The sequence below is a fragment of the Cynocephalus volans genome, chromosome 3 (genome assembly GCF_027409185.1).
Source record: "Cynocephalus volans isolate mCynVol1 chromosome 3, mCynVol1.pri, whole genome shotgun sequence".
Classification (NCBI taxonomy): Eukaryota; Metazoa; Chordata; class Mammalia; order Dermoptera; family Cynocephalidae; genus Cynocephalus; species Cynocephalus volans.
In genome coordinates this window covers 150,982,187-151,009,355 of record NC_084462.1, presented here as the reverse complement: position 1 = coordinate 151,009,355, position 27,169 = coordinate 150,982,187, and the positions used below count along the sequence as shown (strand labels likewise).

Genomic DNA, 27,169 nt, shown 5'->3' with positions numbered 1-27,169 from the left:
GTGAGCTCACCTGAGGAAGAGGGGAGTGAACAGGTAGCCCCACAGCCGAGGCCCAACTTAGGAAAGGTGGTACTGTGGTGAATGTGTGCTGTGCCAGGAGCCCAAAAGCTGCCATCCTAGGTCCCTTTCTCCCCTACTCCATGACATGATATAAGGGGAGCCTCAGCTGAGGGATATCTTTGAGTGTCAGAAGCAAAGAGAGGGTTAGGAGAGCCCAGGGGAAAGGGAGCATCAAGGTGGGGAGGTGAGGCCTTTACACATGAGGACCAGGGGCAGGGCAGCAGAGTCACAGAGAGGCATAGTGGGCACAGAGAGGGCTGCGGCCTTGCCCAGCGCGGCGGGCCCTGCCTGCCATACAGGAGTAGACAGCCCCTCCCCACCCCACTCCCCAACCCACAACAATCTCCACATGCAGCCAAGCCCCTTCCTCACCTCACCATGACAACCAGGCAGCACCTAGCTTGGGCCTGCACGGACCTGGTGTAGACCAAGCATAGGGTGCAGGGTGGGGTGAGGGAGGTGGCGTCCCTGACCTTTGAGGGTGAAGCTGGCCCAGAGGAGAGGCAGGCTCCAGACCAGAGAGGAGATGAGCCAGGTAGTCAGGCCTCCCTCTGCCACCCCTTCTCTCCCCCAGCCCACCCAGGAAAGACTTGGGAGGCCGGGGAGGAGCACCCATCACTTTCCGCCCCGGGGAGGTGCCGAGGAGGCTCCGGGCTGGGTGGCCATGATGTGGTAGATGGACTCCCGGAAGCGCTGATCTCTGCTGAGCCGCTTGGCCACTTCCTTCAGCTCCTCTATGTTGTTGGCTTCTAGCTGGGAGGTCATGAAGGACTGGGATGGCTTCACTGGGGAGACAGAGACCCGACCGGCCTGGTGAACAGCCCTCCACCCACCCAGGCCTGGCCCTGTCCCCACCCTCACCCTGCCTCCCTCGCCCCGTCCTACGTGCCACTGAGCTTCTACCAGCCCCTTCCCATCCACTGGCTTCCCTAATCCTGCAAGAAACCCAAGGCTCTGAGAATTCATCCATTTGCCCAAGCCTGGTGGAGCCGGGTTCAAGGCCACCCTGTCCAGCCTCAGAGCTGGGCCAGCCTTTCTCACCCCCCACCCTGCCCTCTTCCTGCCTTGTCACCAACACTGTGACCATCCTGCCCCATCAGGGCACACAGCCAGCCACGCTCACTGTCATTCCAGGAGGTGCTGGACCGGCGGCGGTGGAAGCGGCAGCTTTTGATGCGGCGAGTGGCCGCCTTGTGGATGTACACGGAGTTCTTCATGATGACCGGCATTTTGGCCTCCAGCTCAGCATTCCGGATGCACTCCTCAAAGAACCCTGCAGTGGCAGGCCCCGGAAGGGTACGGTCTGACCACATCCTTCCCTGTGGCCTGTCCCTCCCCTTCCAAGGATCCTGGTGGGGTTGCATGGGAAATACGTTGACCCCATCCCCTGAGACCAGAGCCACCTGCAGAAGGGGGCATTCTTCCCTCAAACCATAGTTTGCAGCCATCTCAGGATGGGTCTGCTGAGAACAGAGCTCTGAGCTTCTGAAAAGGGAAGAAACTCCAGGCTTTTCCCCCAAGACCCCCACCCCAGATCTAAAAGCCAACAGGAAGCAGCACTAAGGAGCACCCAGGAGGCAGGTGTCAGGAGAAGAACCCCAGCAACATCTACAGAACCCCTCATGCACAGCAGGCCCGGTGTGGGGCTCCAGGCCCCGTTGCAGGCTCTCCAGGGCCTGGACTCTAGCTGGGCCTGAGGTCCAGGGCTCGGGGGCCAGCCCTGGAGGGCAGGGCTTACTTTTCAGATGGCCCACGTCAGCCCGCATCCTCTCCTCCTTCTCCTTATTCCGCACTTTGGAGTTGAGCCCTTGTTCCAGGCTCCGCAAGGCCCCCTCTGCCTCCCGCAGACGCCTCTCCAGGTCCATGCGGACCTTCACCTCAGCCTGAGAGGACAGGGAAGCGAGAGGGAAGCCAGGTCCTGGGGAGCAGGTGCCATCTCCCCAGAAGACTTCCCTGATCACCCCAGGCTCAATGGGCTTGGATAGAAGTTACCACATCCTGCCTCTGTGTCCACCCCTGGACCAGAAAGCCTGGCCCTGGCCCTGTACCCAGCATGTGTCTGTCAGCGAGGCATCAGACTCACTGCTCCCCCACGTGATAGCTCCATCCCATCTGTCTGACCTCTCATCAGATTGGCAGAGGTCATTTGGGCAGATACCCAGATGTGAGATGTGGGGATGTCTGCAGGTGAGCAGAAGACCCTGAGCCCAAGCTGCCTCCAGCAGCCCTGCCACACCTTGAGCTCCTGCTCGGCCTGCTGCTTCTCTGCCGTCAGCTCCTGCAGCGAATTCTGCAGCGCCTGCGACTGGCTCGAGTAGAACTCACGCTCCTCCTCCAGGGCCCGTGAGCGCCCCTCATTCTCCTTCATCCTGCAGGGGCAGAAGAGGCACTCCCTCAGTGCTCACTGGCCAAAGGGGATTGCTAATGGGAGGGCAGCCCCTCTTAGGGATCTGGCTGGAGAAACTCTGAGCCTCAGGCTTCATGAGCCCCAATCCAGTCGCCCAGGTGATAAGAGGGATGGTGTGGCCAGGGTTGGGAGCCCCTGGCTTAGAGTCAGAAGACTGGAGTCCAGGGGCCAGGGCTTGCTAGTTGTGTGACTTCAGAAAAGTCATACAGCCCCTCTGAGGCTCAGTTTCCTCATATGCAAAAGGCAGATAGGAAGACCTGCCCAGCCTGCCACAAAGCACTGTTATAAGGACCTACTAATTGCCTGCATGGTTCACACCATTGCAAGAGATCGTTATCAAGTCAGCTTTGGGTCGTGAAGATTATCTTCCTATTTGCCTGGTGGGGAAACTGAGTCCTAGGCAAAAGGCAATGAGTGACCCATCTGGCCAGTGCCAGCTAGAGCCCGAGTCCAGTTGTCCAGTTGAGGAAAGCTGCCAGACGCCAAAGCTGCTCATGAACGCAGGGCTCGTGGGCTCCTCACCGCTGCTCTGCCAGGAGCTTCTCCTCCAGGAGCTGCCGCATCTTCTCCTCGATCTGCCTTAGGTTGCTGTGGAGACCCCCGCTCAGAGGGGGCTGCTCACTCTGACCAGCCAGTGTCTGCAGCTGGTTCTCATTCTCCTCCAGCATTTCCAGGGTTTTCTTCTTCTCTATGGAGAGTTCCTGGCAGGGACGGAGGGAAAGAAGAGAAAGAGCCTAATTTAGGTTCTCCAAAGCAGCTGCCCTCTCCTGCCTTTCACTTCCAGGGAATGATCCATTCCTCTCTCAATCCTTTATGAGGGACACCTGAAATGTCTTCACTTTTCCCAGGTAAAAGGCCAAGATCTTCCTCACAACAAGGAAGGGAGTCAGGGAGAAGCCCGATGGGGTTTCCAGCAAAGATGGCACCTAAGACAACCAGGTCCCAAGGGCACCATAACCTCTGGGGTCCTCGTTTCTCCATGGGGGAGTAAGGCCCATGTGAAAAACACCCAGCAGGAGCCAGCCCAAGAGCAGATGTAGATGTTCTCCCCATATATCAGATCAGGATATTCCAATACACAGAAATGCTGAAGTTGAAAATATTCATGGGGACTACCTCCCATGAAGTGAAACAGGGAAAGATAAACACATAAAGGCTCCACAAACAAAGCTCCAGAGAGTCAAGGGAGACTGGAAACCCTTGCAGCCTCCAAGGCAATTCATGGATTCAGTAAACACGTGGGGGTCACACACCATGTGCTGGGTGTGGAGGGACCATTAAGACAGTCTAGCGAAGGTCACTGTTTGGAAAACACAAGCTAGAGTGTTAACAGATACAACCAAATGCCATGGGTGCCCAGAGTTCAGAGCAAATACCTGCCTAGAAGAATCAGGGAACCCCCATACCGGCCAGCCACCAAAAATAAAAAATAAAAAAGAGAAGAATCAGGGCAGCTTAACTAAGAGGGCATTTGAGCTGAATCTCAGAAGGGTGGATAGGAGTTCTCCAGGCAGGAAGAGTAGAGAGGATCCGCTGTGCAGAAGCAACAGTGAAGGCAAAAGGACAGAGGATGAAAGAGCTTGGCTTCCTCAAGGCACATGAACTCAGGGGTTTGGAGCAGGCATTGGATGTCCTTGTGCAGGGTGGGGGGGGGCAGCAGAGGGAGACCGGGGCAGAAGGGGAGGAGAGGCCAGGGCTGGAATTTGCATTTGCATGCCATGCTAAGGAGTTTGCACTTTGTCCTTGACATGTGCCCCCTTCCACTCCCCCTCCCAGCTTCTGTGGTATTAGATGGAGGTGACCTGGCACTTGACTTCCCTTCATGCTCAATTTCAGCCAGGAGCAGCTAAGTGAATGAGCCACAAGAAGGAAGTGGTGGGTGCCTCTGCTGCCCACCTTAATCAATTCTCCATCTGGTATAAAAATATAAGCACTGAAGAAGGCAGATTTCCTGAGGCCATGGTCACAGCAAGGACAAGCTTGAATTTGCCCTTCTGGAAAAAAAACACTTTCTGCTTTGGACCCCATGGGCCAGCTGGGGTTCCCAATGATTCACAGGGAAGAAACGCTTTGTTTCCATTCCCAGTGCAGATAGCCCCCTGGGGAAACACTTGGAAAAACAAGTATCACGTGACCCAATCAACCAGCCTGGTTTCTGGTCAACCAGCCCACTAGCGGCCCCTCACCTCCAGCGTCTGCTGCAAGGATTCCGTGAGGTGCCTCAGTTCCTTTTTCTCTTGTTCCACACCCTTGAGGCATCTTGCAGTCAGTTCCAGCTCCCTACAGGGACAGAAGGCTGGGTATGGCAATGACCATCCCTCCCACCCTCCCCTGCACACACAAATGCTTCTGCTTCACCAGCTGATATGGCTCAGAAGTGCCCTTGGATGGCCAGCCCCTCTGTATCTATTGCCGGGCTCCAATGGCAGCTCTAGGGGCCTGCGGCTGAAAGGAGATCCCGGCCAAGTGGGGTTGGAGTCACTCTCTCCAGATGCACATGCATCTGTCAGCTGGGATAAACCTGGGGCCACCCCCCCCCCCACAGGCAGAAAGAAGCACTTGGAGAAATAGAGGTCCAGCCTCACCCCCTGTCTTCCGTGGACAGTGCCTGCTACAGCACACAGGGGACATGGGTAAGGCCCCTCTCTGGGGTAACAAACTCCTTACTGCCTTCTTAAGACTTGGCTACTCAGACTTTTACATTGGTTTCCCCTCCCCCTGCTTGGAATGCCCTCCCCTTCTCTTGCCCAATTTTCCAAATCCTATTCGCCTTTCAAGGACCAGCTCAATCAACTTCTGTTTAAGCCCATAAGGGTGATGCATATATCTTAATTCTTATAACACAGGAAATCTGCACTATGCCTTCTAGTTATGATATTGCTGCACTGATGTTTCCTGAGTGTGAGTCTGATTTTCCCAGCCAGACCATAACATCCTTAAGGGAGGGACTAATCTTCTAATCCAGCACAATTCTGGAATTTGAGTAGATGCTTGGTTATTTACGTGGTAAGATCCTCTGAGTTTCTCCTTCCCCAAAATACATGTCTAGTTTACTTCCTTTTATAAGGTTGTTGCGAGAAAAATTTTCTGGGCTATTACTGATGATAATGATGTTCATGATGATGATGATGATGATGATGACGATGATGACGACAATGATGACCACCACCATCATCAACACTACCCACTGTGATAGTCTCCAAATTCCTGGACAGGCTGCAGCAGAATCCCCTGAGGAGCTTTCTTTAAAATTTAGATTTCTGGGCCCTACCTTCAAGAGATTCTAAATTCAGTAGGTGATTATAACGTGCAACTAGGTTTGCAAACAATACAAAGTATTAAGATCCCAAGTGATGTCATTGGCCAAAATGTGAAAGGGCTGTGCAGGCAAGACAGAGACTGTTGGGGGTCTTGGCTAACCCCACCTCTAGGCCAGCTTGTTCCTGTATGACGCTGGGTAAGAGTCTTTCATGGAGGCAGGAAGGGATTGTTGCTCAGAGGGATAGCTGCCTATATTCATCATGCCTCCTGCTCCACTGGGGAGAAATGGCCCATTTGTGGGGGGTCTACAGCTTCTTATTGGCACATTCAAGTCCCAGAGCACTGGGGAGATAGACCCAAACCAACTCATCAAGTATTATCTCCTGGGTGGTGGCCTCTGCGGGCCTGACATGGGATGTGGGCTCTGCAAGCCTTAACCTAGGTGCGCCCCCTCCCGCGGCCCTCCCAGGACACCGTCACCACCTCTTGATCTGCTCCTGCTCCATTCTCAGCTCCTGCACCACCTCCTCAAACTGCTGCTTCTCAGCCTCTAGCACCTGGTTAAGGCGCTCGAGCTCCTGAAGAGAACCAGAGAGGAAGAGTCACAGGCAGCAAAGGGCCCCAGATATCAGGAACTCCCACTCTAACCCAGGAGACCCTCTGGGGTTTAGCAGTCTGGGGCATATGCTGGAGTGAAGTTAAGGACTTGGAGATAAGGGCTTGTAGTTAAGTCCCGAGGTGCCCTGGCCCCATTCAGTGACACACCATCTCAACAAACCCAAAATCTGGGATTAACTTGGCCCATTTGAAACACATTTAGCATGCTGAAGGCAGGGTGTAGAAATGATCCCTGCGTTATTTCTTGTGGCTGGATGTGATTATAATTCTAGATGTCTCCTCTACTGGACAGCTCCAGTCACTAACATCCTAAGGCGGGTGGGCTGGCCTCAAGCCTAGAGGAAGGAGTGCTGAATGTATATTCCCATTAAAGATCCCTGGAGTGACATCTGTTAGAAGTGGCAAACGAAAGCCATTCCCAGCCAATACTCCAAGAAGACATAATAATCTTTAATGTGTATGTGCCTACAAACAAAGCATCAAAATACATGAGTCAAAGACTGATAGAACTGCAAGAAAAGGTAGGCAAATCCATCATTATAGATGTAGACTTGACACCCCTTTATCAGAAACTGACAGATCCATCAGGTAGAATATCAGTAAGGCCATAGTTGAACTCAAGAGTACCATCGATCAACTGGATGTAACTAATACCTGTTATGGAATGAATGTTGATGTTCTCTCAAAATTTATATGCTTAAGCCCTAACCCCTAGTGTGATAATATTTGAACATAGGTCCTTTGGGAGGTAATCAGGGTTAGATGAGGTCATAAGAGTGGCGTCCTCATGATAGGATTAGTACCCTAATATGAAAGACACTAGAGAGCTTGCTCTTTCTCTCTCCCCATGTGTACACAAGAAGAGGAAATATGAGCACACAGCAAGATGGCAGCTACCTACAAGCCAATAGAAGAGACCTCAGAATGAAACCTGCCTTGCCGGAACCTTGATCTTGGACTTTCCAGTCTCCAGAACTTTAAGAAATAAATTTCTGTTGTTTGAGCCACTCAATCTGTGGTATTTTGTTATGGCGGATCAAGTTAACTAAGATATGTATAGGCTAGTTCATTCAACAACAGAAGATTACATCTCTTCTCAAACTCACATGGAACATTCACTAAGATAGACCACATAAAACACACCTTAACAAACTTAAAAGAATAGAAATCACACAATATCTGTTCTTAAGACACAATGGAATTAAACTAGAAATCAATAACTGGAAAATATACAAAATACTTGGAGATTATACAATATATTTCTAAATAACACATGAATCAAAGAATAAATCCAAGAGAAATTTTAAAATATTTTGAACTAGGGGAGGGGGGGAGGGAGAAGGGAGGGAGGTTTTGGTGATGGGGAGCAACAATCAGCCACAATGTATATCGACAAAATAAAATTTAAAAAAATAATAATAAATAAAATAAAATAAAATATTTTGAACTAAATGAAAATAAAAACACATCTCATCAAAATTTGTCAAATTCAACAAAAACACTGCTTAGATGGAAATTTATAGCACTGAATGCATACATTAGAAAAAAAGAAATATCTAAAATCAATCACCTAAGTTTCCACCTTAGGAAACTAGATAAAGAAGAGCAAATCAAATCCAAGAGAAGCAGAATAAAATTTCCTGTAAAATAAATAAAATAAAGTTAGAGCAGAAACCAATGAAATTGAAAACAGAAAATCAATAAAGAAAACTTACAAAACCAAAAGCTGGCTCTCTGTAAAGTTCACTAAAATCAATAAGCCTCTAGCCAGCTAACTAAAAAAAAAAGAAAGAGAAGACACAAATTAGGGCTGAGCCCGTAGCGCACTTGGTAGAGTGCTGCGCTGGCAGCGCGGCGACGCTCCCGCCGCGGGTTCGGATCCTATATGGGACTGACCGGTGCACTCCCTGGCTGAGTGCCGGTCACGAAAAAACGACAAAAAAAAAAAAAAAAAAAAAAAAGAAGACACAAATTACTAATATCAGAAATGGAGGAAGGGAAGAGGGGACATCACTACAGACACCACAGACATTGAAGGGATAGTAAAGGAATATTATAAACAACTCTATGCCCACAAATTTAATAACCTATATTAAATGGTCCAATTCCTTGAAAGACACAATCTGTCAAAGTTGACACAAAAAGAAATAGACAATCTTAATATACCTATGTATACTAAAGAAATTGAATCAGTAATTAATAACCTCCCAGAACAAAAAGCACCACGCCCAGATGGGTTCACTGGTGAATTTCACCAAACATTTAAGGGAAAAATTATATCAATTCTCTACAATCTCTTCCAGAAGATAGAGGCAGATGTAATATTTCCTAACTCATTCTATGAGGCTAGCATTACCCTAATACCAAAACTAGACAAAGAAAGGAAAACTATAAACCAATATCTCTCATGAACATAGATGCAAAAATTCTCAAAAAATTATTAGCAAATTGAATCCAACAATGTATAAAGTGTACAAATGTATAAATCCCAAGACCAAGTGGGATTTATCCCAGGTATGCAAAGCTGGTTCAATATCCAAAAATCAATTAATCACATCAACAGACTAAAGAAAAAAAATCTCATGATCATATCAACAGATGCAGAGAAAGCATTTGACAAAATCAAACAGCCATTGATGATAATAAAAATTCTCAGCAAACTAGGAATACAAGGGGAACTTCCTCAACTTGATAAAGAACATCTACAAAAAATCGTACAGTTAACACCAAGGTCAAAGGTTTGAATCCCCATATCAGCCAGCCACAAACAAAACAAAATAAACCAAAAAAACCTACATCTGACACCATATTGAATGGTGAGAAACTAGAAGCATTCCTTCTAAGAGAAGGAACAAAGCAAGGATGTTCCCTCTCACCACTGCTTTTTAACATTGTACTGGAAGTCCTAGCTAATTCAATAAGACAAGAAAAGAAAATAAAAAGTATACAGATTGGGAAGAAAGGAATAATAAATTCACACATTGCTTAACGGTGGGAATACTTCCTGAAAAATATATTAGATGATTTTGTTGTGCAGAAGTGTATTACAAAAGGGAACAGCAATGAATTTTCCTGTTATCTAAAATGGCCACTAATTGCATGAGCATGAGCCCCCTAATTATGTTACTAAGTCTCTCTGTGCCTCACTTTCCTTATCTGCTAAATAGGGATTAGAATAATGCCATCCCCACAAAGTTATGAAAATGAAATTACAGGTAGGGATTGTGCCTGGCACTCAGCAAGCATTCAATGAGTGTTAGCTAACTCTTATTAACTATTATTTTGCTAGGGGATGAATGGGAATCATTTTTAAATGCAAGAATTCTAATGTAGACAACAACTCTTTCACTTGGGGTCAGACCTAATATGTCAAATGCTTGGCTTTCTGTCCTAAGTCTGAGCTACCTTTGGGAGGGTCACCCTGTGGGTAAGCTAGGCACTTTTCCTCAACATATTTTGCTGTAGGTTTGTTTATATCAGCATCACCACAAACAAGTGAGTAATGCATTGTTCTATGATGATACAATGGAAACAATGTCACTGGGCATTAGGAATTTTTCAGCTCCATTATAATCTTATGGGACCACTGTCATATATGCAATCTATTGTTGGCCAAAATGTTATGTGGTGTACTACTGTACTCTCTTTGTTCACAGGTGACAGGGTCATCTATGTAGAAAATTGGAAAGAATTGTAAAAAAAAAAAATTCCTGGCACTGATAAGCAATTGTAGCAAAGTCGCAGTATACATGGTTAATGCACAAAAGTCAATCACTTTGCTATATACTGGCAATAATCAAGTAGAATTTGAAATTAAAAACATATTACCATCTGCATTATCATGCCCAGAAAATGAAATTCTTAAATGTAAGTCTAAAAAAAGTATATAAGATCTATACGTAAAGAACTACAGAACTGTAGGAGATATCAAAGAAGAACTAAATAAACGGAGTGATATTTCATGTTCATGGAAAGACTCAATATTATCAAGATGTTCTTTCTTCATAATTTGATCTATAGATTGAACACAATCCTAATCAAAATCCCAGCATGCTATTTTGTGGATATTGACAAACTGATTTTATTAATATGGTAAGGAATAAGACTCAGAATAGCCAACTCAGTATTGAAGAAGAACAAAATTCGAGGACTGACACTACCAACTTCAAGACTTACTATAAAGGTACAGTAATCAAGACAGTATGATACTGGCAAAACAAGAGACAAATAGACCAATGGAACAAAATAGAGAGCCCAGAAATAGACTCACATAATTATACTCAACTCATCAAAGGAGCAAAGACAGTCCGTCCTTTCAACAAATGGTGCTGAAACAACTAGACATCTACATGCAAAAAAAGAATCTAGACACAGATCTTACACCTTGCATAAAAATTAACTGAAAGTGGATCACAGACCAAAATGGGAAACACAAAACTGTAAAACTCTTAGAAGATAACATAGGAAAAAATCTGGATGACATTGGGTGCAGTGATGACTTTTTAGGTATCAAAGGCATATATATAAAACTGCTCTGTAAAAAAAACAATGTCAAGAGAATGAGCAGACAAGCCACAGCATGTGAGAAAATATTTGCAGCCACACCTGATAAAGGACTGTTATCCAAAATATATAAAGAACTTTTAAAACAACAGTAAGAAAATGAACAACCCAATTAAAAATGGACAAAAGACCTTACCAAAGAAGCTATATAGATGGCAAATAAGCAGATGAAAAGATGTTCAACATCATATTTAATTAGGGAATTACAAATTAAATCAATGATGAAATACCACAACACACATATTAAAATGACTAAAATACAAAACACTGACAACACCAAATCCTTGCAAGGATATGGAGCAATAGGAGCTCTTATTCATTGCTGGTGGGAATGCAAAATGGTAGAGCCACTTTGGAAGACAGTTTGGCAGCTTCTTACAAAACTAAACATGCTTTTACCATATTATCCAGCAATTGTATTCCTTGTTACTTACTCAAATGAATTAAAAATGTAAGTCTATGCAAAAACCTGCATATGAATGTTTTATTGCAACTTTATTCATAATTGACAAAACTTGGAAGCAGCTAGGATGTCCTTCAGAGAAATGGATAAACAAACTGTGGCACATCAAGACAGTGAAATATAATTCAGCACTAAAAAAACAAACAAACAAACAAAAAAACCCAGAGCTAACAAGTCATGAAAAGACATGGAGGAAACTTAAATACATATTCCTAAGTGAAAGAAACCAATCTGAAAAAGCTACATACTATAGGATCCCAAATGCATAACATTATGGAAAAGGCAAAACTATGGAGAAAGTAAAAATATCAGTGCTTGCCAGGGATTAGTGGGAGGAAGAACCGAATTGAGGCAGAGCACACATGGTTTTTAGGGCAGCGTAGCTATTCTGTATGATACTACAATGGTAGATACATGACATTACACATTTGTCAAAACCCATTGGATGTACAACACCAAGAGTGAACCCTAATGTAAACTATGGACTTTGGGCAATAATGATGACTATGGACTTTGGGTGACAGTGAGGCCTATGGGCTCTGGGCAATTGCTATGAGACTCTAGGTGATAGTGATGATTATGGATTCAGGGTGACAGTGATGACTGTGGACTATGGGTAGTAGTGATGTGTCGATATAGGTTCACCAATTGTAATAAATGTACCACTCGGGTGTGGAGTATAGATAGTGAGGGATTCTTTTTCTTTTTAAAAGATGACCAGTAAGGGGATCTTAACCCTTGACGTGGTGTTGTCAGCACCACGCTCTCCCAAGTGAGCAAACCGGCCATCCCTACATAGGGATCCGAACCCGTGGCCTTGGTGTTATCAGCACCACACTCTCCCAAGAGAGCCATGGGCCAGCCCTGATAATGAGGGATTCTGTTTGTGCATGGGCAGGGGGTATGTGGGAACTTCTGTGCTTTCCATTCAATTTTGCTATGAACCTAAAACTATTCTTAAAAAATCAGTTTATTAATTTAAAAAGAGAGAGGGAACTCCCATTCCTACTTGCTCTCTTCTTTACCACTTTTCATTTTACTGGTATGACTCAAATGAAGCTGATGTTCAGATGCATAAACCTGGAGCAGCCAGAACTTTCTGTTCCTGTAGCCCAAGATGGTATAAGTGTTTGTAGCAGATCCATCACAGATTAAGTTGTCAGCTGAGACCTGCTGCAGCTAAACCCTTTCTCTACCATATCGTACTTGTCCTGCAGACTCTTGGGCCTGATTTAAGTTGCAGGAGTATACGGAGAGAAAGAAGTTAGTAAAAGGCAAATTTCAGCTCAATGGAAGGAAGAGCTTTCAAATAACCATGGAGGGAATGAGCCGTCCATCACAAAATCAGGATCAACATTCATCAGGGAGGTCAGCAAACAGCTTTACACTTGAAGTGAGAGGTTCTTTCCAACTCAGAGAGTATGTATTCTGACTAGGAGCACCCCAGGTGGCAAGAAACTTGCCAGAAACCCTGTCCTGCCCTGGGCATTTCTGATTTCCCATGTGCCTGCCCACATGTGAGGCTGAGCCCTCACAGTTCAGCCAGAGAAGGAAAGGTAGGGTGACTGAGAAGGTCGTAGGGATCCAGGGACCTCTGGGGGATCTGTGCCCAAGGGAGGACACAGTCTTCTGGCCCTAAGCAGATGAGCCCAGGATGGCTCCCCTGTACTCTCTGCTCATGTCCCAGAGTCCTGTGCCCCTTTCTGCCATATGGAGAATGTCAAGGCTGCACTATCACACAGTGCACATCTGCATGGGCCTTACCAGTCCACAGAGTGCTTCCCTGCATTCTATTTCCTTGAGCCTCACCGCAACCCAGGAGGTAGGCAGCAGCAGGCTTCACTCTTATCAGACATCGCAGATGGAGAAACTGAAGCTCAGAGTGGGTAACAGACATGCCCAATGTCACACAGTGATAGAATTCAGTCTCTGATCCAGGTCTCTTAGTTCCAGACCCTGAATCTTCCTTTAGAAGACTGTGGCTCTCTCTTACAGACCACGTGAACCATCAGGAGAATCTTCATCTTATCACTGGGCCACTATATCAAATGCCTTTCCAAGTGGCCCAAGGCACACTCAGACAATCTCCGACCTGATGTGGAGACAGGAAAGGTGCAGGGGACAGGCAGACCCATCCCACAGATGAGCAAGGAGGAAGGAGAAACATTGACATGATGACTCAGTGGCAAAGCCAGGAGTAGAATCTGAGTTCTCTTCCTGATCTAAGGCATGCGGCCAACAGGAATGTGAACATGGGCCCAATCCTCTCCCTCCTGCCTGCCCAGTGTAGCCTTCACTGCAGGTACCAGCTGCACCTGAGGCTCACTCACATCCTGTACCAAAAAAACAGGGAGCTCACAGCCGACAGGCCTCCCTCCTTCAACATGCTGTGGCGTTAAGCGAGGCCTGTGTGCAGTGGGTCTCCGCTGTCCTAATTTCCTGGCTAAAGACCTAGATAGAGTGTCTAAATTTTCCTCCGGCCAACTGCTGCCCCAGATTTAGCCTCTCTGATGGATAAGTCTGTCTCTCCCCGCCAGTGGTTGTGTCTGTCACTCCATTCCATACCCAGACTTCCTGAATCACCTGTCTTTAAGTTGCTGACAATATACCAGAAGGCTCACTTGAAATGTATAGAACCGCATGAAGAGAATGACAGAACTCTGATGTGGGACCCAGATGAGAGCCTGGAGACACGGAGGCCCAAGCCCTCGGGGGTGGAAGAAGACAGTGCTGTCACAGTGCCAATCACAAATCCATGCCATCTAAATACAAATCCTTAATCTTTTTTTTTTTTTTTTCCCTTCATAATCAACAAAATAATTCTGAAGCCCAGCTGGAAGAATACATGGGTAAGAATAACTAATAAGGATTTGAAAGAAGAAAAATGAGGGTGGGTTGCCCTACTGGATTAAAATCAAGATATAATGTAAAGTTGCAAGAATCAAACCTGTTCATTCATTGACTCATTCCACATTTATCAAGCACTTATCCTGGGCTAGGAGGTGTGCCAGGCTCTGGGAATGTCTGGGGTGCAAAGGAGACACGGTGCTTCTTAACTATACAGCCTATTTCAGAAACCAACGAGGGGTGGTAGGGAAGGATGAAAAGTTACTAAGGTCAAGTCAGAGAGTCAGGCACTGAGCCAAGGCAGATGGCCCCAGTCCTATGACTTGCCTAGGAGAGGACAGGGAAAAGCAACTAGGCAGAGAAGTGGACTCAATCAGGCCCTTCCTCTGCAGGCTCCTCTGGACAAGCCACTGTGCCGCTTCGAGCCTCAGAGTTCACATGCAGGATGGGCCCATAATGAATAACATGATTGTAATGTTTACACGCACGATATTCATTAAGCACATATATGTGCCATATATACTTTATATGTAACATCTCAATCCTCACAACACCCCTCGTAAGATGGGTTCTGTTATTATCCCCATTTTCCAGATGAGAATATTGATTTCAGAGAGGTTAAGTAATTTGCCTAAGATCACACATCTAGGAGTGGTGAGTGTCAAACACAAACGCAGGCAGCCCGGCTCCAGAGTCTGCGCTGCTTACCACTATCCTGCTCTGCCCTTCAGGTGTGTTAATGACTCCTCAGAACAGCAAGGCCCAGTGCTGCATAGAGGTTCCAAATGAAGTGAACTTCAATGACTCTCCAACCTCAAATGAAGCAAGAGTCTCCTTGACCCCACAGGCTTCCTCTAGCCAGTGCTAGGCCTGCTCAGGACTTGTAGACATTTAGAGAATGAAGGAACCTTTGAGATCATCAAACCGAGTCACGCTTGTGGTGCCAGCAGCCCTTCTATGGATAAGAGAGGCCATTACAGCCTCTTGTGACTATCATTGACAGGCAGCTCACTACCTCAAAAAGTAGCTTATAAAATTTTGGAATGGCTCTTTCTGCAGAATTTGGTCACCCACCATTTCTACTTTCCTCCCAGGGGCTGGCAAAGAGAATCACTTCTTGCCAATAAGCTACGGCAGGCCCTAAGCACTGTCACCTCACTTGACCTCCCTGCTCTGCCTCGTCTGATTTTCCAGCAGGTTCTCTGAGTGCCCATCTCCTCTACATCACTCCCTAATGCACACACCATGCGCTGTGGCTGTTAAGGGCCCCACAGAGCAGGAGGTGCTGGGGAGCGGCAGCAATTCTGAGCATGCTCAGCATGCGCCTACCTCTCTCTGCTCCCTCTGAAGGCAGAGTTCTTCAGTCTCTTCCATCAGTTTGTCTGCCAAAGCAAGCACACACACACACTCACGAAAGGCTCACTCCAGACCCAAGGTGGCCTCTGTCCTCAGGGCTGCTGTAGCTGGGCTCATCCCTAGCTCACCTTCCACCTGCACTAATATCTGGCTAGTGGGAAGGACAGAGTCCTGGAGGGGGGTAGATAGGTGTCTGGAGCAGGCACTCAGTGCTGGGGCCCCAAGTGTCTAAGCAGGCAGAAGGGGAGAGGGTCCCAAGCAAAGTACCAAACCCCAGTCTCACCATCTTCTCTCCCAGCATGTTTTCCAACCAGTCAGGGGCACAGGGGCCTGGAACCCCATGGATATGTTCAAGGTGGTCTGGGGGTATGATTGGGGACAAGTCTAGGGCCCAGGGTAGGACAACATCATTGACGCCATTTATGGAGCCCTCACTGCATGCCTGGCCCAAGTGCTTTCAGGCATTTTCTTATTTAACCTGAGCCCCATATCACCTCTAAAAGCTAGGAACTATTTTTATCTCCATTTTAAGGCTGAGGAAATAGAGGCTCAGAGAGGCTAAGCTGCCTAAAGGTATACACAGCTGACAGATAAATGAATCCAGAGCCCGGGCTCCTAACCATCAGACTTTCCTCCCTCCAGCCATGCTGGCCAAAAGGACATTTATTGCACCATAAAGCCCTCCAGGAGCCAAACTGGTCTCTGACTCCTCATAGCCTGCTCAGCCCCACCTGAAACAGGTAGAAATCACCTGTCTCCTCCACCAAGCCCCTGGCTATAGCCCCCAGCCCCCAAGTGCTATCATTAGGTAACCTCGGCTCTTAGTTTACTCCTCCAGCAAACCTAAATACTCCTGCTTCTCCTTAGCCAACTGCAGCCCCTGGGCCTCCAGGCTTTTGATCATGGCTTCTCCCAGCTGGGCATTCTTCCAGGTCCTGGGGAGGGAGGGCAGATGGGACAGAGGAGAAGAGGAAGAAACACAAAATCATTCAAACAGGAGGGCAGAGGAGAAAGAGAACGTGCATGTTTTGTACTCGCCCACCCTTTCTCCTCCAGAATCTCAGTTTGCAGTTACTCTGGCAGCCATGGCTCTGGGCACGCCACCAGCATCGATCAGCTACAGTAACTGGAGGCTGGCCCAGGCTGCAAAGTGGGCCACTAGGGGTTGGGCCAACAGCACTTTCAGAGCAGGGAAGAGATTGCATGCCAGGCGGCTTTCTGCACTGCTGGATGCCCACCACCTAGTGCAAGGCCTGGCACAGGGCACTCACTCAGTGTTATCTGCTGAGCGAAAAGCATGGCCCAGCTCAGATAAGTAGGTTCCAGGACAGGGGGCTACATGCAAATGGACTCTGTCAGGCTGGGGATTTTGATCTGGACTCTGATTCACAAAGTACTAGCTCTGGACCTTGCTGGGATTAATTATGAGCCTGGGGAGGTGAGATGGGTGTGAGGAGGCATGAAATATGACCAGTGATGCTAGATTCACTCCCAGGAGTCTAGCACTTTCCAAGCTCACTTAGGGGATCCTTCACTGGTGGGTGCTCTAAAACCTGTCCTGTCTCCTCTCACCCACCCTAGCTGACTCCCACAGCCCTGTCCCGGTACCCACCAGGATCCCAGCAGAGAAGTGGGCATTCAGGGGCAGCCCAGCCCACACCCCCTCCTTCTGGACCCTCAGGCTGCCCACCTCCTGGCAGCGAGCACTTACACCTTCCCAGACTCCTGCAGCATCTCCAGCCACTGTGTCTGCTCAAACTCGGACTCGGCGGCCAGCAAGATGTTCCCCTGCCAGGAAAGGAACCGTGGGCATGCCTGAGAGGCGGCCACCCCGAGGGTGAGGGAGGCCCAGCTTTGCTCTCCTACCCTGTCCTCCATGACACTCCTGAGCACCGACACTCATCCCAGGCAAGGCCGCTGGAGGGACCGTCTCCAGGGAGCCTGAGAAGAAGCTGGTCTGCCCTGCTGAACCTGGGCTTAGGGTGGCTTTACTCACGTGGAAGTCTTGATGGGAGATCTTCATGGCGTAGGGCATGCTGGGCTCTTCCTTGGCCTCCACCAGGCAGCCACCCAGAGGGATGACGCCCTGAGGAAGAAGCAGAACAGGCAGCCCCCACCCCGCCCAGCTCAGGTCACCCAGGGCCCCTGGGGGTCCTCAGCCAAAGCCAAGTCCTGCCAAGGCACCAAGCTGGAGGTCAGACCCTGGACAGAGGCCAGAACTGACTCCCAGAGGGGAGAGGAAGGGCTGGGGCAGCTCGGGGGCATAAGACGTTGGGAGTCCAGCCCAGTAGGGTGCAGGGGGTCCTTTGCCCCAGGAGGGTTTGCTCTCTAGACTCAGTTAGACCAGAGCAAGACAACAGACAGTCCCCTATCCTCACACGATGCCACCCCCTGATGTTCCACTGGGCCCTCTCCCACTGTGGCCCTGGGGAGGGACCGCCTCACCTTAGGATGTATATTGAAGTACTTATTGGTTTCAAAGCTCTTTTTTTCACTCTCAGAGTAGTAAAGCAGAAAGCTCTCTTTGATGATGAAAAACCTGTAGTGGGTGGTGGGGAAGGAAGGGTAACCAGGAGAGAAGGGGTGAGGTTTCCTGGGACAGGGAGAGCACCCTTGGGGACTCTGGACTCACATGGGAGCCCATGGGGACACCAGCTCAGACTCATCCTCACCAACTCGTGTTCCACATCTGCACAAATGACTCAGCTGGCCAGCTGGCCTCCCCGCAGGCAGCCCGACCCTCGCACCAGTGGGCAGCTGTGGTGGGAGGCCCACAACTGGCTTCCAGGTCTCGCTGCCTCCATCCCTCTGAACTAGTGCCCCCGACACAGCAGGGCATCAGTGGTCCTCCCTCTCCCGTCACTTAGGGTCCCCTCCAGGAAGGACAGAAGATGCAAGATTCCAAGACAGGTCTTTCGGCAAATGAACATGAAGGCTGGTAGTCAAAGGCAATTGAGGTGCCAGGCTAGGGAGGCCAGGTCTGCAGCCCCAAACAGCCCACCGTGTGACACCTGCATTGCCTTTTGTCTCAGACTGCTCTGCAGTCTCCTTCTGGGACTCGGGTCTAACTGACAGTCTGTGACTTTGCAGCTTTCTAACTCTTCAGGAAGCAACATCCTTGGCCAACATGTGGAGGACTTGGACCCACCCCAGGGACTCACAGGACTAATGATTGGAGCTGACTGTGACAAGACACCAAGTGCCCTCCAGGGGGAGATGCAATTGGGCCTCAAAGCCCCAACGCTCAGGGACACCCAGGTGGCTGGCTCCTTCCTCCAGGGCCTCTGCTAACACCGCTGTTGTAGTGATGGGATGTGAGCAGAACGTGGTGGAGACTCTGAAAGTCCTTGAGTGTGTGTGTGTGTGTATGTTTTGTGTGTGTGTGTGTGTGTGTGTGTGTGTGTGTCGGGGGGGAGAGTTTAAAGCAGTGGTGTGTTGGAGCCGGCCTGGATGGGCTCACAGTAGCCAACCGTGTGAATCTTTCCCCTGCTCTGCATTCAGTGACGTGGCATTGGTAGCTTGGCTTTGGCCATGGCAAGAGTATTTATACCATGAAAATCAAATACTACAAAACAGCCCTGCCCCCTCCCCAAGAGCCGGTAGTTAAACATTTACAAGCACACCACTAGTTGAAAGCGCCCTCTTGCACTTGAAAAATTGCTGGTAAGCATCGTGAAGTCAGTGAATCCCTGAAGGTCCTACCAGCCATGTGGTCTCTCTTGAGGCAACAGCTGCTGAGGGGAGGCAGGCCCGGGACTGTTCTCACTGCCATCTGTCCTTTCCAGAGGAGAGTGAAGCTCAGCTTTGTGCTTTGGTGTGAGTCGTGCCACCCATTCTCCTTATCTGTGTCAATCCTCTCTGCAATATGGCAAATGCAGCCCTGTGGACCTGCTCAGGAGCGACACCCTGCTAATGCCAGCCCTTCCCACAGGCCTTTCCAAGTACCACCGGCTGCCCTCCAGCACCTGACCCTGCCCACCTCTCAGCTTTCCCGCCACACTGCACTTGAGCGTCTCTGTGCTGCGGGCAAACACTGGGCCCGCTGCCTCCCGCACCACGTCTGCATGACCCTGCAGATAGAGATGTGCTGTTCCACCTGCAGTGCCCTCCTCTTGCTCTTCATCCTGCTGAACCCTGCTCACCCTTGATGACCAGCCCAGCCCACAGAGACGTCTGAGCTCCCGCACTCACTAACTGGGCCATGCACTTGGCACTTAGCGCCCACTGCCTTACCCCATATACCCTTCTTGTCCTGAGGGGGTGCTAAACTCCTGGAGGGCAGGGCCATGCCGCTTTAGTCCCATAGGTTGAAGGAGACATTCCCTGCCTGTTTCAAGGGAACTTCACAGCGTAGTTAAGAGCACAGGCTTTGGCCATTTTCCAGCTGGAGGCCTTTGGGCAAGTAAGCTCACCTCTCTGAGCCTTAGTTTCTTTGCCTGTATAATGGGGGCAATAACACCTACTTTATGTGATTATTGTATGGATCAAATGAGATTGTGCTAATCACTCTGCCAACGCACAGAGGACTCAGGACAGGGCTGAGTGACGCATTCCCGCGGTCTGAATATGCATCGGTGCAGGGAAGTGTGAGCCTAGTGGCACAGGGCTGTCTCCTGGGGGCCCCTCCCTCTCATATGTGGATGCCCTAAAGCCAAATGTGACTGCATCTGGAGATAGGGCCTTTAGGTGGTAATGAAGGTTAAATGAGGTCATTAGTGGAGCCCTAATCCAATAGAACTCTCTCTCTTTCCCCTCCCCCACCATGTGAGGACATATAGAGAAGGTGGTTGTCTGCAAGCCAGGAAAAGGGCCCTCACCAGAACTCAACTATGCTGGTACCCTGATCGCAGACTTCCAGCCTCCGGAACTGTGAGAAAGTAAATTTCTGTTGTTTGAGCCACCCAGTCCGTGGTATTTTGTTATGGCAGGCCGTACTGACTGAGTCAAATACCTTCTTGCCTTCCTGCCACTTGTGAAGCTCCTTCCCACTCAGGGCAAAGCACTATGCTGGGAACTTGGGGGTGGGATAGGCAGACGATCACTGGACGCATGGACAGGGAGAGAGGGGCTCTGGGGCCCAGCCATCCCCATCCCTGCAGCAGCAGTCTCAGGCAAGCTCCCAGCCTTGCTGAGCTTCTGTTTCTTCCTCTATAAAATGGGAGTGCAAATATCTGGCTCTTAGGGCTGCTGTGAGATTCATTCATTGATTCAACAATTAGTTACTGAGCTCCCACTCTGTGCCAGGCACTGCTCTAGATGCTGGAGATAGGGTAATGGACAAGAGACAAAAATCCCTGTCTCCAGAGAACTTACACTACACGCATGTAGTGGGGAGCAGTCGGTAAATAAATAAGGGGGGAGGGAGAGAGAAAGAGGTCATGTGCCAGATGCGGCTAAATGCTATGGAAGAAGACAAATCAGGGTTGGGGGGATTGGGAGTGACAACAGAGGGAAGAGTGTTGATAATCAGCAGGGTGGTCAGCGAGAGCCTAATTAAGAAGGTGACTTTTGAGAAAGGGAAGGGGCTCCAGGCAGAAGAGCTGCGGGTGCAAAGGCCCTGGGGTGGGAAGGGAGCTGCAGCAGGGGGAGTGAGGCCCTGTGGCTATTATAATAATACGATAAAGCAACCATTTATTTAGCACCTACCTCAAGCAGATGCCTCTGTTAATGCATTTAACACGCATGACTATCCTATGAGGCAGGTACTCCCTGCATCTTAAATGGGCAGACATGAAGCGGGGAGGTAGCATGACTTGCTGAAACTCATACAGCTAGCTGGAAGAGGCAGGCTTTTCCTTTGAGTGAGAGGGACAACCCAGGAGTGACATGATCTGACTTACATTGCAAAAGGCTCATCCTGACTGCCGTGTTGAGAATAGATTGCCCGAGTAAAGACAGGGGATCCATTAGGGACTATCGCCACGTATCATTTGGGAGCAAGAAAGAATCCAGTGGATGGAACTGTGTGAAGTCCTCAGCACTTGTCTGGCACACAGGGTATGTCCCCAAATGTCACACCCCTCCCCTTCTTGCCCTCTAAGGGACAGAAGAGAGAGAGGCAGAGTAAGATGGATGACAAGGGCAGCCTTTGCTCTGTGCCAGCCAGACTTCAGCAGGCCTTGGGGCCCCTGTGGGCTGCAGGGCTCATGAACGGCCCACATGCTGCACCTGGCCCAGTGTCCGTTCTTCTCAGCTTGGCTTGGGTGGGGGTGGACACTAAGGGAGGGGAGCTGGCACAGACCTGGCTGGCAGGGATGAGTACTGCTCAACAAAGGGCTCATTTGGTAAGCACACCTCTAGGGCACAAAGGACTGGCTTTGCTTATTAACCTGTCTCAGCGACAGCCACTGCTCCAGTTGATGACTCTCAGCTTCTCAGCAGGTGGGGGCTCAGAACTGAGTGCCCTGCCCAGAGGGACACTTCCTCTTCCTACCCCTTCTTCCAAAGTCCCCTCGCTCCCAGACACTCTCTTTCTGACTGTAAGCCAGAGGCCACTTCCTTGGGACCCTGCAGAATGAGGCTGGCTGTGTGTAAGGCTAGAGATAGTCGCCACTGATTTCGCCATGCTCATGTATCGGCTCTGTGCCAAGGGCTCTACGTGTATTAGGGTATTTGGTCCATGTAACAATCCCAGAGAGTAGGACTTTTGATCCTATTTACAGATGAGGAAACTGAGGCTTAGAGGTGAAATAATATGTGCAAAACCACACACCTAGGGTAGAGTGGAGCTGCGATTAGAAGCCATGGACACTGATCCCTACTCCTCCTCTCCACCCCCCACTGCCCAAGGAGCTGTTCCCTCCAGCTCCCGGCCAGGAAGCAGATGGGACAGAGGCAGTAGATATCAAGGCTGGGGAAAGCCAAGGTTTAGAGCTCTGTCACTTACCAGGACTGTGACTGGGGCAAGTTACTTAACCTCTTTAGGTATCAAGTCCCTCGTGTGCAATTTAGGATAACAATAATACTTATACCTCATAGGGTTGAGTTTGTTCACACAGTGGTGAGTGTGTTCGCACAACCGCAGAACATTGTGGTTAATTTCAGTAAATGTTTAATTTTGGTATTACTGTCACTATTATTCATTATCATCAGGTTCAGTATCTGCTGCAGCCTCCCCTGACCTCCTTTCCCAATTGTGTTCACACAGCTCCTACTGGAAGGAGCTCTTGGCTCCAGCCCAGCGGGCCAGCTCCCTGCCCTCCAAACACATGGCACATGCCTGCATCTGCCCCTCCCCCTGTGTGAAGTCCACTCCCTTTTCCAGCCCCAACATCAGTCCTTGGAGAAGCTGTGACTGTCAGCCCTCCTTGTCTGCCCCCATGGGTTGTGTGAAGCCCAGAGTCCATGAGAGGTAAGGGGTTGGTGTCAACCCCAGCTGCCTCCTCTGTCTGGTTGTAAAGAATGGAATTTTTACCTCCAGATTAAGGAGCATTTATAGGGTGCCAAGGCACTCACTTTGCTAAGTGTTTTATTGACATTATCATATTTATCTATGTATTTATTTATTTTTAATTGACATGTATTGATCGTACATATTTATGGGGTACAGAGTTATATTTCAATACATGTAGACAATGTGTGATGATTAAATGAAGTTAGTTAGCATATTCGTCATTACAAAAATGTATCATCTCTTTGTGATGAGAGCATTTGAGCCCCTCTCTTTCAGCCACGTGAGAACATACAATGAATTATTGTTAATTATAGATGCCTAGCACTACTGTACCCCACTAGAAGTTTTTCTACCTAGCTGTAATTTTGTATCCATTAACCAATCTCTCCCCTATCTCTTCTTCCCTCTCGCCTTCCCAGTCTCTTGTAACCACAATTCTACTCTCTACTCCTAAAAGCTCAATTTTTTGTTTGCTTGTTTGTTTGTTTAGCTCCCATATAAGAGTGAGAACATGCAGTACTTCTCTTTCTGTGCCTGACTTACTTTACCAAACATAATGTGTTCCAGGCTCATCCACGTTGCCTCAAATGACAGGATTTTATTCTTTTTCATGGCTGAGTGGTACTCCATTGTGTATACACCACATTTTCTTTATCCATTCATCTGTTGATAGTCACCTAGGTTGATTCCATATCTTGGCTACTGTGAATAGTGCTGCAATAAACATGGAGGTGCAGATATCTCTTCAGTGTGCTGATTTTCTTTCCTTTGGATAAATACCGAGCAGTGGGATTGCTGACATTACTGTATTTAAATTTCTCACAACAACTCTAAGAAATGGAGGTGTGTATGTGGGGGGGGGGGTTGTTTGTTATTTTCTGGCAAGGAAACTGAGGCACATAGAGATTATGCAACTAGTAAGTGGACAACTTGGAACTCAGATATCTCCACTGACAAAGCTCTCAGCTGATGTGCTCTGTGTTGCCTGGTCCTTCTCATCACTTATGACCTGGAATTCTTTGTCTTCCTAGAGCTTATCTTTGCAAAGTGACTGCAAGCTCCTGGTCAGCTGGGGCCAGAAAGCATTAATGAATCACCTGTTGCAGCCAGGTACTATGCTGGGCCCTGTGGCTTGATGATTCCCTGCCTGCGAGAGCTTATAGTCAAACGTAGGAGAGAGAATATGGAAATCAATAATTGTAAAAGTAGCTAACACGTATCGAGCTCCTCCTTTGTGCCAGGCACCTTCTGGTAATAGCAATTAGGGGCTCCGGCCTTGGGAAGTGGTCAGAAGGGATATGGGAGAGGGGCGAGAATGTTGGGGAAAGTATTAACCCCCCAGGAAAGAGTTAGCCTGGCTGCTCGACCAGCCCACTGCCGTGCTGACACTGAGGCTGACTCCCCACTTATTCCTCCTTGCTGTCGGGGTCTTTGACAATCTTTGCCCTGTGTCTCCACTGCTCACAGACCAAGGGGAGGACAGAGTCATCAACCTTACCTTACCCTCTAGACACCTCTTCCAGATTCTCTTAGCTCTGCTAATTAATGCTTTTGATTCCTCCCCCTTTTGTTGCCCATGGGAAAATAAGCTGACTCTTTAACTCAAGGGCATCTTCCCACACCAGGAAGGCAGGGCTGCTTGGGCTGTGGGGGCTGGAGGCTGGCGTCCTAAGGCAGACCCCGAGCGGAAGAGGTTTTACAGAAGCCAGCCGGCCACAGCCGGTTCAATCCTGTCCGCTTTTTTATGCAACACGGAGCCTTTTCAGGCCCCCTCCCCTTAGCCGTCCCCAACCAGGGCATCGATCGGCCTAATGGCAAGGATCTGCAGTGGTGGGCCTGTACTGCCCTGTCCCCAAGCCTTCCTGTGGCTGCTAATTAGCTGAGGTCCAGAGACTGCACTTAACAAATGGGAAACTGGAGCTGGGGAGTGGATGGTGGGGGGAGTGGGGGTGTGCTGCTGGGAAGCGAGAGGGGCTCAGCTGAGCATCATGCCTCCTCCACACCGAGACCCTCTCTGGCTGGCTCTGTCGCTGACTCAGGACTAAATCCTTTGTGTATGTGAGTGTGTGTGCATGTGTGTTACATATTCCTAGAACTGAGAACTTGGGTAAAGGCGAGTGGGATGTTAGTTCTTCCCTGAGCCCCAGGGAAGGGAACTGAAGTGGCTATCTCCTTGGAAGAAGGCTGGAGGACTCGACTTAAAGCTGTATTTGCAGAGCAGGCACACTGTTCTGACTTAGGTGGTTTTGGGGTGGCCGTGGGGACTAATGGTGATGCTTGGGGTAGGGGCTGTTAAAGTCCTCCAAGCCTCCCTAGGTTCCATCACGATGCTTTCAGCTCGGAGCCTTGAGCCCTGACACTTCCAGCCCTGGAATTGACTGCAGGTGCAGGGGCCAGGTCCCCACTATACCTGCAGCAGTGTTGGGGGCGGGGATCAGGGGACATACCCTGAGGGTCACAACTGCCTAGCATTTACTAGGGATACAATAAGGTGAAAATGCCTGGCAAGAGGTCTTGGATGGCAAGACTCAGAGGCAATACAGGGACAGCAGCTGGACCCAGTGGTGAAGTGCTGCCTGCCTGGAACAGCTGAAGCAGAAGAGAGATGGGGGTGTGTGCGAGGGGCGGGAGGGCATTCTGCTAATGGTACCTGAATCTACACGCAGCCTTCCCACACCTACTCGAGTGCCCTGGTAGAGACAGAGTTGCTTCTGGCTCTCGGGGGCTGCAGCTCAGACAGTCTGACCCTGAAGCCCCTCATATCCTCTCCATGCTGCTCCAAGCCCCCAACTGGGGAATCAGAGATAAGTTTAACTTTGGAGGAACTCAAGGAAACTGTATCCCATTAAGTACCAGAAAGAAAACCTCTCAGCAGTAACCAAAGTACATGAAACCAGCTATGTAAAATGTGAAACACTGTCCACTGCTCCATTTGTCCTGCGGTCTTATAGAAATACTAAATTATTCATCAAAACAGAACATCAGTATCAATCACTACCACACTCACATGGTCTGAGGGCCTGGGGACATTTGAGGCCCTCTCTGCTCAGGGGCAGACTCAGGGTCTGATTTCTCTAGATCACACCAGTAGCAAATCTCAGAACTGAAATTGGCTCGAGGGTGGAAACTGTCCAGAAGACAGCCGACAGCACCTGAAGCCAGCATTGGGCACTTTTTGCAAGTCCAGGGCTGTGAGCTCTCCCTTCTCCCAACACCTCCCAGGCCCATTTGTAAGTGGAAAATGGCTGCTAACGTGTGGGGAGTCGCCTCTGAGCTGAGGACCAGAAAGCTGGTGCTGGAGGATGGGGCTGGGGCTGCTATGGCGCTCCCCACCTCCCCTTCCAAGGGATCGATCCTTCCGACTCCACCAAAGTCTCCCCTCCCCCACTCCGGCTTCGTCCCTCCTTTCCAGCTCCTCCACCTGAAGCACTGGAATCTCTTTTCCCCAGGCCCACATGAAAAACAAAAACAAAACAACAAAAAGCAATTTTCCCCCCAAGGGACAGTTGGAGGGGTTGCAACATCACTTCCCCGGGGCGAGCACAGACCCTCCCCGGCTCTTCCTCCCTCCCCTGGCGGAGCCTTTCAGAAGGGCCGGCGGCCCCGCGGGCTGAGCCGAGCGCGCTCCGGGTTGGAGGTGGGCGGAAGGGAGACCCCGGCGCCGGCTGCAAGCCCGCTCTCGAGGCCTGGGGCAGCGGGTGGCGGGGAGGATGGGACTGGCAGTGGAGGTCCCGGGAGAATCTTTGGCTGGAGGTGGTGTTTCTCCCCCCGAGGCAGGGTCTGGCCCGGCCTGCCTCAGCCGGGCTCCTGCCACACACCAACCTCCCCACTCGGGACCCAGGCTCATTGCACAGGGAATCCACCGCCATCCCCAGGCCGGAGGTCCCACTCCGGCTCTCCCGGCCCAGGCCACGAGCCGCATCTTCCAGGGGGAGCCACCGTGGAGTGAAATGGGGCGAGGCCAAGGTCGCGACGAGAGGCAGAGGCAGGACGGGGACTGGAGGGACTGGGCGGGGTGCTCAGCCCGCCGGGCGGCGCGGGGGCGCACTCACCGCCGGGACCACTTGGCCGACGGCCTCCCGAAGGGCCGCTTCCACAGCACCCCGTAGAGCTGCACTTTGGTGCTGATGTCCAGCGCGTCCGAGTCCGCCTGCTCCAGGGACGGCGAAGGCGACACCGAATTGGACTTGGACGTGAACAT

The 27,169-nt window shown here is 49.6% G+C and overlaps 1 protein-coding gene across 1 annotated transcript; it reads right to left on the bottom strand.

Moving 5' to 3' along the window:
* Window positions 1–675: 675 nt before the first annotated feature.
* Window positions 676–27,169, bottom strand: PLEKHD1 (pleckstrin homology and coiled-coil domain containing D1). The gene is made up of 13 exons (XM_063092118.1): window positions 27,021–27,169; window positions 18,021–18,114; window positions 17,572–17,661; window positions 17,287–17,363; window positions 16,419–16,510; window positions 15,549–15,601; window positions 6,212–6,306; window positions 4,654–4,747; window positions 2,990–3,168; window positions 2,297–2,429; window positions 1,799–1,943; window positions 1,184–1,333; window positions 676–845 (listed from the first exon to the last, which is right to left on the bottom strand). The coding sequence occupies exons 1-13, from the start codon at window positions 27,167–27,169 to the stop codon at window positions 676–678; spliced, it is 1,521 nt and encodes a 506-aa protein (XP_062948188.1).

Bases quoted from the DNA above. Each gene is read 5' to 3' on its own strand.
- PLEKHD1 (XM_063092118.1), bottom strand. From the start codon at position 27,169: ATGTTCACGTCCAAGTCCAATTCGGTGTCGCCTTCGCCGTCCCTGGAG. The intron at 17,662-18,020 runs GTGAGGCGGTCC...CTTCTTCCTCAG, and splicing joins ACTTCAATATACATCCTAAG to GGCGTCATCCCTCTGGGTGG. The intron at 17,364-17,571 runs GTGAGTAAAGCC...CTTTCCTGGCAG, and splicing joins TCTCCCATCAAGACTTCCAC to GGGAACATCTTGCTGGCCGC.